Source organism: Amaranthus tricolor, chromosome 7 (genome assembly GCF_026212465.1).
Source record: "Amaranthus tricolor cultivar Red isolate AtriRed21 chromosome 7, ASM2621246v1, whole genome shotgun sequence".
In the NCBI taxonomy this organism is placed as follows: Eukaryota; Viridiplantae; Streptophyta; class Magnoliopsida; order Caryophyllales; family Amaranthaceae; genus Amaranthus; species Amaranthus tricolor.
In genome coordinates, this window is record NC_080053.1 from 29,340,975 (window position 1) to 29,358,797 (window position 17,823).

General features: G+C 31.8%; 1 protein-coding gene across 2 annotated transcripts; it reads right to left on the bottom strand.

Moving 5' to 3' along the window:
- Positions 1 to 329: 329 nt before the first annotated feature.
- Positions 330 to 17,464, bottom strand: LOC130817496 (uncharacterized). Of its 2 annotated transcripts, XM_057683232.1 has the most exons (11): positions 17,106 to 17,450; positions 15,865 to 16,184; positions 11,258 to 11,377; positions 10,655 to 10,734; positions 8,717 to 9,153; positions 6,251 to 6,423; positions 3,652 to 3,737; positions 2,611 to 2,744; positions 2,049 to 2,354; positions 1,839 to 1,892; positions 1,001 to 1,135 (listed from the first exon to the last, which is right to left on the bottom strand). In XM_057683232.1, exons 1-10 carry the CDS (start codon positions 17,212 to 17,214, stop codon positions 1,870 to 1,872), a joined length of 1,788 nt encoding a protein of 595 aa, XP_057539215.1. In that variant the 5' UTR covers positions 17,215 to 17,450; the 3' UTR covers positions 1,001 to 1,135; positions 1,839 to 1,869. The 2 variants fall into 2 exon arrangements, with proteins under 2 accessions (XP_057539214.1, XP_057539215.1); XM_057683231.1 differs by lacking the exon at positions 1,839 to 1,892 and having other exon boundaries at positions 330 to 1,135; positions 17,106 to 17,464.
- Between the last annotated feature and the right edge of the window lie 359 nt (positions 17,465 to 17,823).

Sequence of the window (17,823 nt, forward strand, 5' to 3'; positions counted from 1 at the left end):
ATTTGATTAAACATTAATGATTAAAATTCCATAATTGAAAGTGATGTAATTGTTTAGTAATTGATGAGAATAGATACCCCTAATAAATTAGGGATAATAATAATTTATAAGTAATAATAAGAACTTTTAAAGTGTGTGAATAATATTAAAAAGGAATATTAAATGTATAGATGAAAATTAAAAAAATAATAATAAAAATATTTCTATGAAAAAAAGTAAGGGAAATTCCACATGGTAGCATCGAATTTTCATGAAACGCCAGTGATAGTACTTTTGTAAGATTTTTTCACATGGTAGCATCCAGTTTATCCATAAATATTTGAGAGTGTTGATGAATAAAACGGTGAATCAAACGTCAAAATGGTGAATTAAAAGGAAATTGACTAGAATTTAACAACAAATGCTACGACAGTTAAATAAGGCATAGACTAGGTGCTACCATATGAAAAAAATCTTACAAAAATATTACCACTGACGTTTCATGAAAGTTTGATGCTACAATGTAAGATTTCCCAAAAAGTAATAATGTAAAAGAAAGACAAAAAGAATAGTATATCAATATATATCAATCTACTAGGAATAGAGTATTGATTTTGCCATAACTTCTATTTCCGTCCTATATTTTCTTTTTTTAAAATAACCAAACACTCCTTTAATTCTAATAAATACATTTAATTTATCTTTTATTCCACATATTTCAATTTTCAAATAATACTTCTAAACCTAAATTTATATGAAAATCAAAGAACAAACTTAAAAAGTGAAAACATTATACTCCACTTATTTCTTTTATTAAAAGAAGAGACATTAATTAATAAAATTATGTAATTTCTCAAGATGTACATCAAAATTTGTAATCACACAATTAGACGAGCACATAAGTTGTTACATTCGTTAACCATGGCTCATCGGAATCATCTGTCAGCTTCCTGCATATGTCAGCCGCCCAGTTACGATCTTTTCTCGACTAAATAAGAGAAAAAACCGACAGTAATCTGCATGTGGTTCTCCAAATACGACAATAGCATCGTATCGTGCTTTTTTAAATATGAAGTAACCCTTGCGACATATTCTAGCTCCTTCCCGTAAAGATGAGATGCACAAGCTGCCTTGTATGACATGAGCTTCGACTCACCTGGAAAAAATAACTAAGTTTTTAGATCATTGCTCAAACAAAAGCATCAAATTCGTTTTGAAACCCACATATTTCAAGAGGCACAATGATTTTATAAAGGTGTTAAAGTAATCACAAAACTTATTTGCGGGCGTCTCAAGCGTGCAACCAAAAAAAATAAATACTAGCCAAATTCAAGCCTTAAAACACATTTCAAGACTTAGAAAGCCAAATCTAACACTTAAAACCCCTGCTTCAACCTCAATCTTCCTTTTATAGAGACTTAATTTAATTTTTTAGCTATCGACTTAATTTAATTTTTTAGCTATCGACTTCAACCTTTAAAACACACATTCCACCACTTAAAATGCCAATTCTAACTCTTAAAACCTCTACTCAAACCCTAAATTTTTTATATTTTACTTACCAACTCAACTGTAAAATATTCATTTCAAGAATTCCAATGTCTATTCCAATGATTTAAAGTTTGTCAAATTCAAGACTAAAAATGCCTATTTTAAGGTCTTAAATTTCCAATTCAAACTTTAAAATTATAGGCCGGATCTATGAGTGGTCGCACGTATGCGGCTATCTAACATGAGATTTGCTGTAAAGTAATTTGATAACAGAATACAGTCGCTCTACTCAAAAAAATGAAAACCAATAATAGCACAGCATAACAGGCTCATTGCGGGATTTGGAGGTATGAAGTATGCATTCTTACCCTTGTTGATTATAACAACGGTCGCTTTCGATTAACCCTTGGTAGCAAATGCAGCTTCACATAAATAAGAAGTGTACATAAATAAGAAATTCACGACAGGCTCGTTTGCACAGAAAAAGTTGTTTTTGGGTTTTCTTCGCATGCCATACAAAAACTACTTCACAACAAAATAATTAATTTTTACGACAAAAAATGTCGAATCACAGTTACCTGCTGCCATTTCTGATTCCAGTGTCTGCTTATTAAAATGACGATCCAACCACCATTTGCAGCGGAATTTCCATGTCTTTCCTGACATACCCTCGACAAATGAGATGGGTGTCCTAGAGTAACGAATAGTATGCATATGTTCACACTTAACTTGTTCCCCATCCACACACATGGAAATTCTGTCTTCTTCACATTCGGTAAGTTTAAGCAAACACAAAGCAAATTCCCTCCATAAACTGTGATCTCCACGAATAGCTTCCAAGTGAAGAGCAATCATCTCCACTAAACGTTCAGTTTCATATACTCCTGAAACAAGTAAAAATGATGATGTAGTGATAAAGTTTCCAAATATATACAATAAAAGCAGCGACAGCCGCATTTATGTTCATAGTACAGAAGAGTTAACATCAAAACTTTATTAGAAGTTTCCCGTTTAAAAAATATTGTAAAGAAAAGCGCGAGGGTAAAACAAGATGGTTATACGTAAGGATAACTTATTGTAAATATTTGCATCAAACAAAGGCAAGAAAACAAGCAGAATCAGGTTCCAAAAATTCAACACCTTTGTAATGCAACTCCAAGAGCTTTGCTAGTGAATGCTTACATGTAGGATCCTTCTTCAATACATCCTCAAAACATAAGGATAACTTGTTGTAATTGTTTGGATCAAAGAATTCCCAACTATAAGCCTTCAATCTGCCAAATAAAGAAAAAACAATACATTACAAAATTCATAACCTGACGAATTTGACATTTTCAGGGAATTGACTTCAGATGCTTGATGCTTCCACGTAAACTGTTAAATAAAACATTTAACTCAAAAAATTTTAATTCAAAATATAACTTTATGACAGAGCTCACAACAATGCCAGAGTCTTAATCCCAAAACACTGGGTCAAGCCGTTCAGCTATGACAGAACACACAATAGCTGAAAGGAATTAAGTGTCACAATCACAATTCACAAGTCCTGAATGACAATTCCATTGATAGTTCCTATCAAACCAAAATGTAGTTGAGTGAATATTCAAGTAATTATCTTTCACTATTCCTACTATATACATGAGTAACTTAACCAAGAGATTATGATTAGATAGCAATACATAACCAAACTTTTGAGTAATTGAATAATCATTCCAGAATTTTAGTACAAGCAATCCGAAGTCCAAACTTCTGAAGCACCACAGAAACGCTATGATACAGACTAAGTATATGTTATGCATTTTCAACTTCTGAAGTCCAAAAATGTATATGATACAGACTAAGTAGAAATTAGGCTGATGAAGCTTTTCAACTTCCCAAAATGCTTAAAAAAGGGTTAACAGAATTCAGAAGTTCAAACATGGTAAAATGTTATGCATTTTCAGGTTTCTATAACGAAAAATGAAAGTAACAAAAAATAAACATATGCTCTCAAAAAACTAATTAGTGCAACCATAATCTCACTCTCTCAGACCTCAAGAACATTTTGGTAATTCTAAGGTCTAAAAATAAACATACAAAATTCCAAATTTCTTGTTTTTATTTCTACCAACATTGCCATTTTGTAGTAATCCACATTATTTTGTGTCATATATATCAACATACAAGAGGCAGGATCATTACTTAGACGAAAGCACTGAGCTTGAATCATTGCAAAATTGCTCAAGAACATCAACTGTTTCACTAGCATAGCCACCAAGAAGCAGCAGCTGCCAAAAAGAACAAAATAAAAAACAATAGCAATCAATGAGCATACTGAACCACCATATCAAATGCTGATAACACATTATAAGTTAAATATTGGAGTGTTGGCATTTTGCAAAAGTAGAGAAAGGAAATCAGGAAGCCACACCAACATTTTTTGATGGCAAAATATGAATTTATGTTATGGTTAAATTAGATAGAAGTTCATACACCTGTGCTAAACTACAGGGTAGTTAAAGATCAAGTGATACTCATTCTAAAGCTCAGTTAGCCTTATTGTTATTTGAAAATTTAAGGACATGCTAAGCTTGAACATTTTAAAAGATCATTTCTTGAGGTTCATATATACATTTATTTCCTTGATCATAAGCATACAAAATCATAAATAACAGCGTAAGATTTGCACTTATAATGTTGAAACTTCTATATTCAAAAGAAAAAAATGCTTTATTATTTTCATTTTAAAATAGATATCACTGTGCTAAAGAGGGACAAGTAAACAAACGTTGTGACTAAACTTGGCTTGATTGGACATCAAATCAAGTGGGAGCTTGGCACAAAAATGATAATGAATAAGTGAAGTGCACCTGATGAATTTCATGGTGAACATCAAGGTTCCATCCCACAATCACACATTCACAGTTTCACACTACTATAATAATAAAGAAAATCAAACTTTTCAACATCAATTTTACATGGATGCCTACATAGAAGCACATATCTTAAGTGTGAGGTCTCCAAACAAAATTCATGAATGCCAAATGAATATAGCAGTATGCATGATGGAAAGCCATGATTTCAACTTCAGGGAAAAAGAAGGGTCCGGTTTGACTTTTGCATACTTGTATGCCTTCCCTTTACTTTCAGCATAGAGTTTCTTGAAAGCAGAGGGACCTCGAGTACAAACAATAATGTCAAAGTCTTAATCCAAAAAAATGGGTTTGGCTAAATGAACCAAGATAATTAAACCTGAGAAATCATTGCAATAGAGATTACACATAATTCAACCCTATCTAATACTCTCTCCGAACCAATTTAGTTGTCCCATTTCCTTATTTGGCAAAGTCATTTTAGTTGTCACATTTCTATTTTTGTCAATCTTTTTTTACCTAAATATCCTTAGTTCACACACGTAATTACGAATATACCCCCATATACCTTACTTACCCAACTACCCTTCACTACTTACCCTTCACTATTTACCCTTTTTAATGGACCCCACATCATTCTTAATAACCATGCCCAAGCAAATGGGACAAATAAATTGGTTCGGAGGGAGTACTAATCTTCAACTAAAAAAATAATTTTTCAATGATCTTTACATATATTATCCTACTCCTTTCATTTTTGTCTATCGTCACATGCTCTAGCAAATCCCAATTTTTCATGTCATTCTTCACATGTATTCAGGTCATCTTAGGCCTAAACCTTCCTTTTTTATCTATTCAAAGTTCCAACCTTTAACTTTTCTAATTGGTGTATTTTTTTGGTCTTCTTTGCACATGAGCAAACCAATGTAATCACTTTTCTCACATTTTGTCTTCAACATGTACGACTCAAAAGCTCTTTCTTAATCTCAATTTAAATTATCCTTCAGTGTAAGTGCAATTATCCATCTTAATATATGCATCTCAACTACCACAATCTTTCTACAATGACCTACAATGAAAGTCCAACATTCTGGCAAGAGGCACCTAAGTACCAAAAACAATATTTTTTTTACTCACAGGCAAGACTCATAGAAATGCCTTTTAACTCATTAGAAAATAATGCCTTTTAACTCATAACAAATTCCCTTAGAAAACTGAAATATATGAGACTGATACTCAAGTCAAAACTTTAGCCAAACTCCATCAACTCTATTCTAGGTCTTTGTAACTTATGCTAAACCAAACCAAATTAGATGAATCAATCAAGACCAAAGATCAAACTACAATAAATAATAGAAAAGTTCAATCAAATGAGAGAAATGAGATCAAACCAAATGACCCATTACGAGGTAAACAATATAAACATTCTTGAATAGGTCTTTGCACTTCCACTATATCAATAACCTAGAATCAAGACGTAGATTTTTCAGGTGTGATGCACAACCAAAAAACATACCTTTTCTAACTGAGACACACCTTTATAAAAACTTTTGTTGTATCAATTTGCAATGAAACACAATCTTTATTTGTTTTGTGTCTCTTGAGTGCTCAGCTTTTGGTTAACTTATGGTAAAAAAACAAGTAACCTCTTCTTTCCTTTAACTTTTGTTTGAACTCTTTTTTTTTACGTACCTCCGTTACTTCAAAAAACAACCAGAATGACATCTATTATAAACGTAAGTAGATAATATATATTGATAATATATATATATATATATATATATATATATATATATATGACGGGGCACCCACAAAGCTTCACTTCAAGGGAAACTCAAATGTAGTAAAGACCGCTCCAACATAGAAAGATAACTTCAAACTACATGAAATTACAGGTTTAAGAATATCTAAAGAGGGATACAAAGTACCTGTATCAAAGGAAGTAGTGCTGCTTCTGAGATTGGAGGCGGAGAATCTAGAGCAATCTTTAAAAACTTCAAAGCTTCCTTGTAATGATCACTAGAACTTTGTCTAAGAGAAGAGAGAATGTTCATTATATTCTTTGAAGAAGACACCCTTAAGGGCAACAATGATTGCACGCCTGTTTAGCAAAACAAATGAAAGAGATAACAAGCATGTTTTATCAAGTATGTTCTATGGTAAATTGACTGAATTCCAAATAAAAAGGCACGCTTCTACAAAAAATATGGAAAAATAAAAATTTAGGGGGAAAATCATTTGGTTCCTCTTAGTTTGATTACAAACAATATAGCAAACTACAATCAAGATTCGGGGTTGCAGAAAGTAAGATAAAAAGTTCATTTAGTATCACTACTAGTTATCAGTTATTAAGAGTTTGAAAGACACATAGCATCAATTGTGTAATGAAACTAAATATATTCATACTTGGACTAACAATTTTAAAATGGAAACTGAGGGCAGAAAAGTGAAAACTACTTTTTTTCGCTTCCATATTCAAGTTTTTAGTTTCCAAAATAATCGGAAAACAAAGTGTCGCGTTTTTTTGTTTTAAGTTTTCTAAGTAAACATAATCTATATAAGTATCTAACAATGCAAAAGTTTAAATCCTAACATATGGAGTCAACCCATGAACCAAAACAAATCAATGTGAATTATATCCTTTATGTATACCCACTCATCATGACTTCAATTTGTATTATATCCTTTTATGTATATCCACTCAGGACCCATCCATCTTAACATGCACATCTCAACTACACCCATTTCAGCCTAATGTAGGTCTAATGGCACTTCAACATAATTTCTATATTAACTTTACTAAAACATCTCAGCCGCATAATATTCCAATCACAACTCTCCATTCAAGCCACCCGCACTAAATTCTTTGCTTTACATCTTAATAAATATCTCAAAATATACTTAAAACACTCACGTTGAAAAAGCTCTTTTTTAAAGAACTCTAAAGCACCTCCGCTATCTGTGCCAAAATGGCATTCTATACGCTTTGTCTTAATTTGACATTATCTTAAACCCTTTTATTCTAATGCCAACATCATCTCTAATTTCGTTAACAAAATATCATTCATCAGTGTAACTATTAAACTTCTCTTTGGATAGATATTATTATTTCATCTATTTGTCATTTCATCCAAGACCATTGTGAAAAAAGCTGAGCGTAAAACTGACCAATCATGATTAGAAAATCTTTAGTGGTCCTCCAACTGTCCCAACTTTAAAGTCTACTTCACTACCACAGACATACATATCTTTAACTATATTGATATACTTACCATCCATGCCCTTCTTTTCCATGATCCACCAAAATATTTCACTAGTACTTAGTTATAAGTCTTCTTTAGATGAATGAAAATCATGTGAAAATCCTTTTATTACCCAATAATACTCCATTTGTTCTTATATCATATGAATTGCTTCCATAATAGATCGTATTAGCATAACACCAAGTTAGTTTTCGAAAATGAATTGTTAAAAGTATGGTTATTTAGTTCATTATACAATGATATAAAACTAATTCTAACAACTTAAAAACAAAAGCAAAAACGGGTGTGATACCAAGCAGACCCTAAGCATTCAACCTTTTACTGAACATTTGCTTTTCTATAACATAATTGGATTGGGTACTTGAAAATGTTGAATATAAAAGAAACATGAAAGCACACATCATAACCCTAGAGTCCACGTGACGCATCCTTACCTCTCCGCCCCACAAACAAAACAAAACAAAGAAATCATCTCTGCCGCCACTACCATAAATATAATAATTCCAATCCTCACCAACCCTAAATGGTTAAAAGTGTATTGTCTGCCTCTAATCATCAAGAGAACCACTCACAGCTCTACTACTTTCAATGAAAAAATATATATTTCTACCTTACCCCTCCACAAATTAACATTCATTGCCACCAAAAGTTTAAATAATGTCATCTTGCAAGGATTCTTGCTTATTCAGCACGATCTTTTATTTGGATTGCACTACAATGGTGCTGTCAAATCAACTAACTGATTCGACCACATAATCAGTATATACCAAGTTCAATCCATGCAATAAGTATTGGATATATGAGGAAAGCATCCAGGGTAAGAAAGCATCGAAGATGACAAAAGACAGCTACTGAACATGAAACGATAGAATTAAGCGTATATATAGAATAGAGACCAAGCTCCTATGCTTACCTGGCCATAATGACACTGTCAAGTCAACACAATTGAAAACCGTGATCTAGGAAGAGCCAACGAAATATTACTCTAGACCCTAATAGCAATTGTGGATAGAACAATTGAAACCAAAAAAGGTGTTTCAACTTCAACAACAGGCAATGATGATAATTAAAACGAAAACAAAGAGTTCGTAGCTAAGGAACAAAACATAGGACAACCATAATAAAACTTACTCTGCAAATTATAAGCAGACGAAAATTGAATTTGGAAATCATTCAGCCTTGAGCCATCCTTTTCACTGCTCGTTTTAGCAGAAATCATAAGAGAATCCTGCAACTGGAACTCTTGTTCATGCTCAATTGACTTGGCCTCAGATACTTCAACATCAGGCCTTTGATTGACGTTCAAGTTATTCATGACAGATGCCTCTGAATGATAGTGCAAGTTTGAAAAGGTCTCAAAGATACTCGCAGCATCCTCTCCCTTCACATTTTCTCTTTCCTCATCGGAGTTGTTTAACATTGTCTCGGACTTTATTTGCATGCAAGACTCTTTAGAGTTTTCCTGCTTCATCTCTTTTGGTAGATTAGAAATCCATAACTCATAATGGGCCAAGCCAATCACCAGATTAGAGTTTGGGTCTCTTGAGGATTCATCTTCCTGCTTAACACTATCAGAGCAACCAACACAATAGTTCAGCAAACTATTAAAGAAATGAATGATAAACATGAACCAACTACAGGCTAAAAACAGTTATAGCAATCATCTAAACCTTTTAAATGATCTTCCAAAAAAATCCTAAAACCAAAACCATCGCAATGGACATACATTACCATTTTCATATCTAAGATATAGCACCAAAAAGGCGAAAAGGCTTCTAGCTTTCATATATTATCTCTTATAACAAAATATCAAATTAACTTTGGAGAAAATTTTCACTTAACTCATACAAGTTCAGGGCTCAACACAATAAAGAAAAATAAAGAAAAACGGCAGAGGATCTGCTATTTATAATTATTTTCAAATGTAATTGCAATCAAGTTTTAGATTGGTAATTAACTAACTCATACTAAAGTACCCAATATAAGCTCATGACCCATCTATGACATGTCTGACCGCTAGAAGTTCCACCTTGGCCTTGCCCTCAAGGTAGATAGAAAATCGCTCATGGTGTAACATGAAGGGTTTTGTGTAAAAGTTTGGGTTGAAAAGATTTAGGCTTAAAACATAAAAAAAGGTAAGGTGAGATAAGGAAAAATTACAGGTCCAATTTTATGCTTAGAATTTCAGGACCAATGAAATGTTTTTTTAAAAGAAAAGGACGAAGTTGGTTAACTAGTCCAGGAAAAGAAAATGATAGCTCCACAAGTGGATAGTAAAATCATCAATGAGGTCATCACTCATACAATTACCTCCATACCCCGACCTATTTTTCTGAGAATTACTCTATGTAGGGATGTGGGGTCCAATTTTGACCTTTTCAACCCTTCTTCTCACTTACCCACATTTCCTTCTTGACACAATCCACTGGAATTTTTTGGGCTAAAATATTATCCACTAACCTAAGTTGTAGTTCAAAAACAACCACCTTTTGTTCACAAATTCCGTTCCCCAAAACTTTGACATTTTTAGTGTCTACTATAACCTCGCTAGTAAAGCTTTCCTAATACAACTCTCATACTAAATTACCCTCATAAGTCATAACCCATATGTGACCTAAGCATTGTCCTTTTAGATATCGGTGAGTGAAACCAACATCAAATATCTTAGATTTGATAAATGCAAACCTTATTATACTAAGTTAGGTTGATATAAACAGAGTGTGGATATTGATTAAACCATAACCCCGCTTGATTTGAGATATTGGGGAGTGAAGAACTTCAATCAGAGTGGAACCCTTAAGTTTAAATAATCAGGCAGAGATCCTACTTTGATTGAAACACTTTCAGTTTGATGTCACAAACTCTAATGAGAATTCCAATAACAAAATTGAGAAAATTGTGGCGGTTGTATGTAAAGGCAAGAAGAAAATGTTAAACCTACAGCAAAAGTAATATTCAACCTAAAACATAACTCTACCGAACTATCTGCATAAGAAGTTACAAAGTAATGCATCTATATAGCTGAACTCCTATACAACAACTATTACATCAAAAAGAATGAAATTGTACCTGTGCAAGCTACTTAGGGCAAGATCATGATCATTTCGTGCAAGGCATGAGAAAATAAACTCCAAAATTATTGACCTATCCTGTCAAACCACCACTTGTTGAAATGTAAGAAATATGCAAAACAATTTTAATTCTATGTTATAAAGACAACACAGTAATTCCGTAGCCAATCTGTATTATGTATACATCATAATAATATGCCTTTTAAATAAAATTGAAACACATATAAGATAAAATGTCTACAAAACAACTAGTAGGATATGGGAGGAACCCAAACAAATAATTGACATTAGAACACAGCCATCTTGGCCATCTACAAGTCACTAAAGGCAGTGATATTTAAATCCTCAAGTACTAGATCGAACTAACATTTTCAGCTTTAATAAATCGAAGTTTCCTTGTTGAAAATGAGGCAAAACTCCGAAAGTATTTTTTGTGCTTAGATTTGTAATTATTTCCAAACAACTGGTGCCACTATCATTCTTTATTCTTTCTTACATCAGTATCACTTATACATAAATGTTTCATGAGATTGAAAATGGTATAAAAGGGATTATATGTACCTCTTTCCCCCTTCACATCATGTTATTTATAATAGCTTACCTTCAATGTCCAGCTCTTGTGAGACTTTATCTTTTCTTTCCAAGTATCGTACATGTGCCAAATCCTAGATGAGTACCTGTTTGAACCATTGTCCATATGTCGAAGAAGCTCCATCGCAACCTGCGACAGCCCACAGCCGAATATCAAATCTTGTAAGAGACGATGCAATTTATGCTAGAAGTGAACAACTATATAATCAAAAGACATGACAATATGAAATAACAACTTTTACAATTGAGGATATGGTTAAAGAGGGCTGTGAGATCCTTCTGTATTGAATATTGGAAGCTGAAATCTAAGTCGCCTTACCTCTAACTAATCTAGACTAGTTAGTGATGACTACTAAGAGACACAGGGATAGATATTTTAAAATAAACAAATGGAAAAGAAAACAAACATGAGGGGATTTCATAAGAAATTGTACTACCGTACTACCAAGTAACAAAAATATACTAAAGCTATAGATTGGTGAATAGGTTGTCAAAGGACTCAAACTGCTTGAATGATCTTCCTTTACCAGCAGCTTTATCATCCAAATCTGGTTTTTTATTCTTTTAAAGATTAAAGATTAATGATCTATGGCTGATTTTTTCAACTTGTTACAAAATCTCTCCAGATAAACACAGAAGATGAGACAAATTAAAAAAACAGTTCAGATTCCATATATTGAAAAATAAAAAATATTTCAGAACATGAGAGACAGGGCAGAGCTACTATGATGTCACTGTTGTCCATTGACATCACTTAATTATAGAAATCATTTTATAGAAGACAATCAATAGTGCTGGTAGAGTTGGTTAAAAATGCATAATATCATGCAATGGGCTAGTGTTTGAATCCCACTAACTAACGTTTCTCTTGTTTAATTTTTTTAAATTTTTTTCTTAAAAAGGGATTTTGGAGTTGCATATATGCAATATTATTTTGAGCTATTACCAAGAAGTTTGCTCATCAATCTTCTTTATAGTTTGTATTTATTTTAATACCACTATGTTGATGGAATTATAATTAGAAGTTATGATTTTCATTTACTTAGTTGCCCGCGATACTGGTATATTTTTCAACTCCTTATATATACGCCATTTGTTTATTTTGTATTGTTCACTTGGAAATGTCTATGCAAAAGTTTTTTGATTAAAAATGAACAATTAAAATGAAACAGAGGGAATATTTATTTTCAACTTGTCTTATATTGTTGTTTATTTCACATTTGTTTTGTTTCTACATGTGATTTTCAGTTCCCTAATTTCGTGATTTGATAACATATTTTTGTGAGAACTCGAAAATCATAATATCTAGATAGGTTTTATTCATCAATAATTTGCTTTCTTTATGTTATTCATTTAATCTTGCCATGCATTTACTTCAAACAATCATCATTATCAAACAAAAAAGTTCTTAAATAGTGGACAGTAGTCTTAATCAAAACAATTTTAGACGATATTGTGAGCCACTTTCAAATTATGAAAACTCGACGTGGATAATTGTTTTAATTACAATATTGTTATTGTTTTGATTACAATATTGTTAAATATAAATTTTTTCATTTAAAGTAGTAACATCACTTGTTTTTTTCCTGGATCCGCCCCTGATGAGAGATGAGGCACTCAATTTAGTAGTTCATATGTATGACGGAAAAAAGAAAAGAAGTTACATCAAAGCATGCCAAAGGTTAAGAATGATTTAGACATTGAAATACACGTATAGACAAAGAACAAGAAAAAAAACAAAAGACAAGGAGCAAGCACTTGCAATGGACTTCATAAAGAGGCACAATGTGGTGAAAAGTCAATGGGATGAGGAATAAGTACATACCATTGACAAGGAGCTAAAGGTTATTTAAACCCATCGTCAAGAAGCACACATAAACCATAAAATAAGGTTTAGACTTTCAAAGTCCTACAAATAAATTTTATCTCCCGCTTGATTTTCTAAACTTTCACACTCTAAAGTATCTTTTCGAGAAAGAAGGAAAGATATGAATTTCGTTCAACTTTTCATTCAATACTTAGTATAACCATATGATTGTCTCCAACATTTTCTTCATAAACATGACTAGAAATTATCTCATTGAGCAAATAGCACATAAATACTTATTAGCCAGAGTCAAATAATGTAACAAACATAAATATTACGGCAATAAAAGATGCAAAAATTCAAGCTAAAAGGTAAAATATAAGAATCAATTCAAAACCAAACAGCATCTCGAATATAAACATAATTTGAAATTATCTCATTGAGCAAATAGCACTTAAAATACATATTAGCAAGAGTCAAACAATGGAACATACATAAATATTACAACAATAAAAGATGCATAAATTGAAGCTAAAAGATACATATAGGAATCAATTCAAAACCAAATAGCATCTCGAATTCTTAATCACAAATATTCATAATGAGGGTACTATAGTATAATAGCAAAAAAAAATGGTATTCTATCCCCAATCTATAGCAGCCACATAATTTCTTTCAAAATAAATTTACCCCAAAAATGGCGAAGCATTAGATGGGACAATCAAAATGCTTTCATCATCTTAGATCATAAACAACTACATCAATTTGACAGTAAAGTATTGGAGTATTTAGTTTGTATTGGAACATTAGAATATTTTGTTATTCTTTAAGTAGCTTAAAGTCTTTCACATAAAGATATTCATCCATTGGCCAATCTTAAATTTCCAAGTCTTCATAATTTTCAAAATTAAATTAACTTAGTACTAAAGAAATGTTTCCTTCAGTTGCATTAATCCACGAGTAGAAACATAAATTGTTACCAATCAATTCTAGAAACTTTTCCCAAAGCATCGTCGCTAATAAAATTATATCTTTCTTTCAATCGAACAAAACTTATTTACCATCCTACAAAGACAAAACACCTATTTCATAAAGCAAATCACTACAATATAAATCATTGAGTTACAATTTACTAAATTTTCAATTTTCTTGGCAACAACTTTGGAAAAAGATTCTTAATTCTACCACGTGAAGCTCTAGGCACTAACATCTCACTAACATGAAACGATAAGGTTAGTAATCAAATTCAAATGGTTGAGGGCATATTTCATATCATACGATCTAATTCAAATCCAAATTTACACACGTAAATTAATTCATAAACCTTAATGGGGAACCTAATAAACGAACAATATGTTTTTGTTTATGCACATAACATAATCAATCGATTTCAATTGTAACCAAACAAATCGGCAAAAGAATTAGAGAACTATAATCACAAGTCACTAAAACATACCCAATACTAAGACAATTATTCTAAGGTGATTTGGCCCAACAAGAGGCTTTAAAAAACACACTAAATACTCCACTAGCATCAACCCAATTTTGCTGCAACACGAACTTACAAAGATGTAACTTGGTATAATGTTCACAATGTACATTCACAAAACCACCTTTGAGGGTATAACAAGGCCTAGTCAATAACAACTCTACTCCTTTATAACCCATTGTGGGACCCATAACCACTTATAATCGTAGAAATCTACTCTCTTGGTAACATTCTAACTTGCATAATCCTATCATTACACCTTTTCATTTCTACCAAATTTTCTTTAAATTTAGTCCCAACTAGAATGACTTGATACTTAGTGTACCAATATTCCGAGTCTCGACCCATATCTTGTATTTAAGTCTAAGATTACACTGAGCACCTCCTCTCTTTAGACCAGACCTCAGATCAACATTATCCACCCTATATTCTATGCTAAACCAAAAGGATGACACTAATCACAATAAAATTATACCCAACTAGCAAAACTAACTAGCAATAATCAATCGAAAATCACATACATACTCTAATCAACATAAAAAAGGGGGAACATCACAAACAAAAAAACAAAACCAATTTTTTTCTTAAGTATCATCAATCACTTTACCATCATGAAAGCCTTGTCACCAAGTCTCTACTTAAAGATTTAATCTTTAATCAAACAAGTCAATTTTACGAAACAAAAAATTGCACATAGTACTCAGATTTAATTAATAAACATTAAAAAAGACTCAAACTAAATTCCAAAAACAAACAAGTAATATTCAAATCAATGAAAAGTGAAAAATAATCGGAAAACACAATGAAAAGACAGACAAGTAATTGAAATATATACCATGAATGAACATGTGGATCAAAATTGGGGGAATCTTGGCATTGAAATGGAAGACAAGTAGCATCAATCTTAAGGTGAAATGGATCTGGAAAGTGAAACGATGAACTTCTGAAAACCTAATCAGGTTTAATACCATGACCACAAATAAACTTCCCCCTACATGCCAAACTTTGTTTGCAATCGTCAACATTCGAAAATCATATAATATATTAATCAGTCATATCCAATTTATGAAGTACTAATTGAATTCCAACGGTTGTGGGTAAATTATATCATAAAATCCAATTTAAATCCAAATATTTATAAACCTCAATAGGTAAATTCGAAGATAAACCTTGATGGGCATATTTCTAACACACAATACTTTGTTTTTGTTTATGCACATTGCACACATCACTAATCAATCGAATTCAAATCAAAATCAAGCAAATATGCAAAAAAAAACAAGACAATTATAATTATAATTGTAAGTCACTAAAGACATACCCAATACTTAAAACGATTGTTCCGAGGTGATTTATCTCTACAAGTGGCTTTCAACAATACACTAAGTACTCCACTAGCATCCACCCAATTGTTCAGCAACACAAATTTACGAAGAAAGTTCCGCAACCTGATACGATGTTCGCGATGTACATTCACTGAACCACCTTTGAGGGTATAAGAAGGTTTGGTCAATAACAATTCAACTCTCTTCTTGGATATTCTTCTCCTCATAGCATGATCACTTGTCAGACTGCTTGAGGTTGTGACTTTATTGTTTTCATTGTTATCTGAAACAGCAACTCTTGGTTCCATAACTTCACCTAAATCAGGGGCGGAATCAGAAAAAAAATAAGTGATGTCAATAATTAAAAAAATACTCCAATTTAAGTGTGTAAAAAAATTTACATCTACCCTAAAAAAAATTCGAATAATACGACTATAATATTACCTTTGAACCATCAAACCAATTAATCACAATTTAAACTTTACTTGACCATTATTTAGTCATTGTATTTTCTAATTTGAATGATGCATCTATAATTAATCTATATTCTATAATCATCAAACTAGCACAAAATTCAAAAGCCCTAATCAAAAAAAATAAACAAAATAAATTTACATAAGGATAAAGAATTGGTTCTGTAGGAAATAAGATAATAGTAGGAAAGTATATTGTAATTATTCTTAGGAAATATTGTGATTTGTGTTTATTCCTTTAATTATTCTGTTTCCTAGTTTAGTAATCATAATCCTTGTATAGATAGGGGTCACTAGTGATTTAACCAACAATACAAACAGTATTCAAAACCCTAAACCTTTATCTTAATCTTTATTTCCGCATTATTAATCTTTTCAGGTTCAAATTTAACTAAATTGGTTCATCGAAGGTGCATTTGCATATTTGAGTACAATCATCAAATAACTTCCATCCATGGGCAATTCAAATTTTCAAAACTCCATAGACCTAGTTACAACATTTGCTTTAAGCCTTGAATAAATGGCCATCAAACTAGTGAGTTTCTTTTTCAAAATTATTCTATTAGCATAAAATTTACAGTTTAATGCAATCCATCATCAAATCCAATTACAACATTTGCTTTAATTAAATAATCAATAACTCAAATAGCAAGAAAGAGATAACCTCCATATAATACAGTAAAGATAAAAAAAATTAAAAAAAAAAAAAAGAACAAGGAAACAGATCGAGAGAGACGAAGAAAGGAGAACAAAAGGGAACATACCTGGCGCGGCGGCAGTCGATGGAAGAGAAGGTGGCTGGCGGAAAGCGCGGGTGGCGGCTTGAACCTCTTCTTCCATTAAAGATGGGGCAGAGAAGGAGGCTTGAACCATGAACCAAGTGACTAAAACTTAAAAGACAAGCACTCTACCCAGTGAATCACCTTACTTATCAATTGACAGCATTGACCCCTCTAAATCCGCCCCTGCCAAAACCGTAAATTATCCCAAAATAAAAGGAATGAAATCAAATTGGGAAAATTTTAGGATTAAGATGAAATTTGATCGATGATAATAAAAGAAGCAAGAGATTATGGAAATTGAAAAATCAAAACAATAATCTATCTTCGTTGTGAGTTCTTAATAACAACAACATAAGAACTTGTTTTAATAAAAATTTGTCAATTAATAAATATAGGTACAATAATATCAATAACAAACATGTTAAAAATTGAACTATTACAGCATGTTTAGTTAGTGATACTAAATGGTGATAATAGGAATGAATTATAGTGTAAAATTTCATCAAAAATTTTATTTCATTCTCATGGTAATGAAACTTTGATCACAAATAAGTTTTTTTATTTACAAATTTCCATTACCACTTAATACTACCTCTCCTAATGGTAATGTATTGGAATGAATTTTACGAATAAAATGAGATACTAGAGTTGGAGAAGCATGTTCATCAAGGAACCAAAAAGATTTTTCAACTAAAATTAC

Excerpts from the sequence above, each read along its gene's own strand:
- LOC130817496 (XM_057683231.1), bottom strand. The coding sequence starts at position 17,214 with ATGGTTCAAGCCTCCTTCTCTGCCCCATCTTTAATGGAAGAAGAGGTT. Across the intron at positions 16,185-17,105 it reads ATCGACTGCCGCCGCGCCAG|GTGAAGTTATGGAACCAAGA; the intron begins GTATGTTCCCTT and ends CCCCTGATTTAG. Across the intron at positions 3,738-6,250 it reads CACTACTTCCTTTGATACAG|CTGCTGCTTCTTGGTGGCTA; the intron begins GTACTTTGTATC and ends TCTTTTTGGCAG.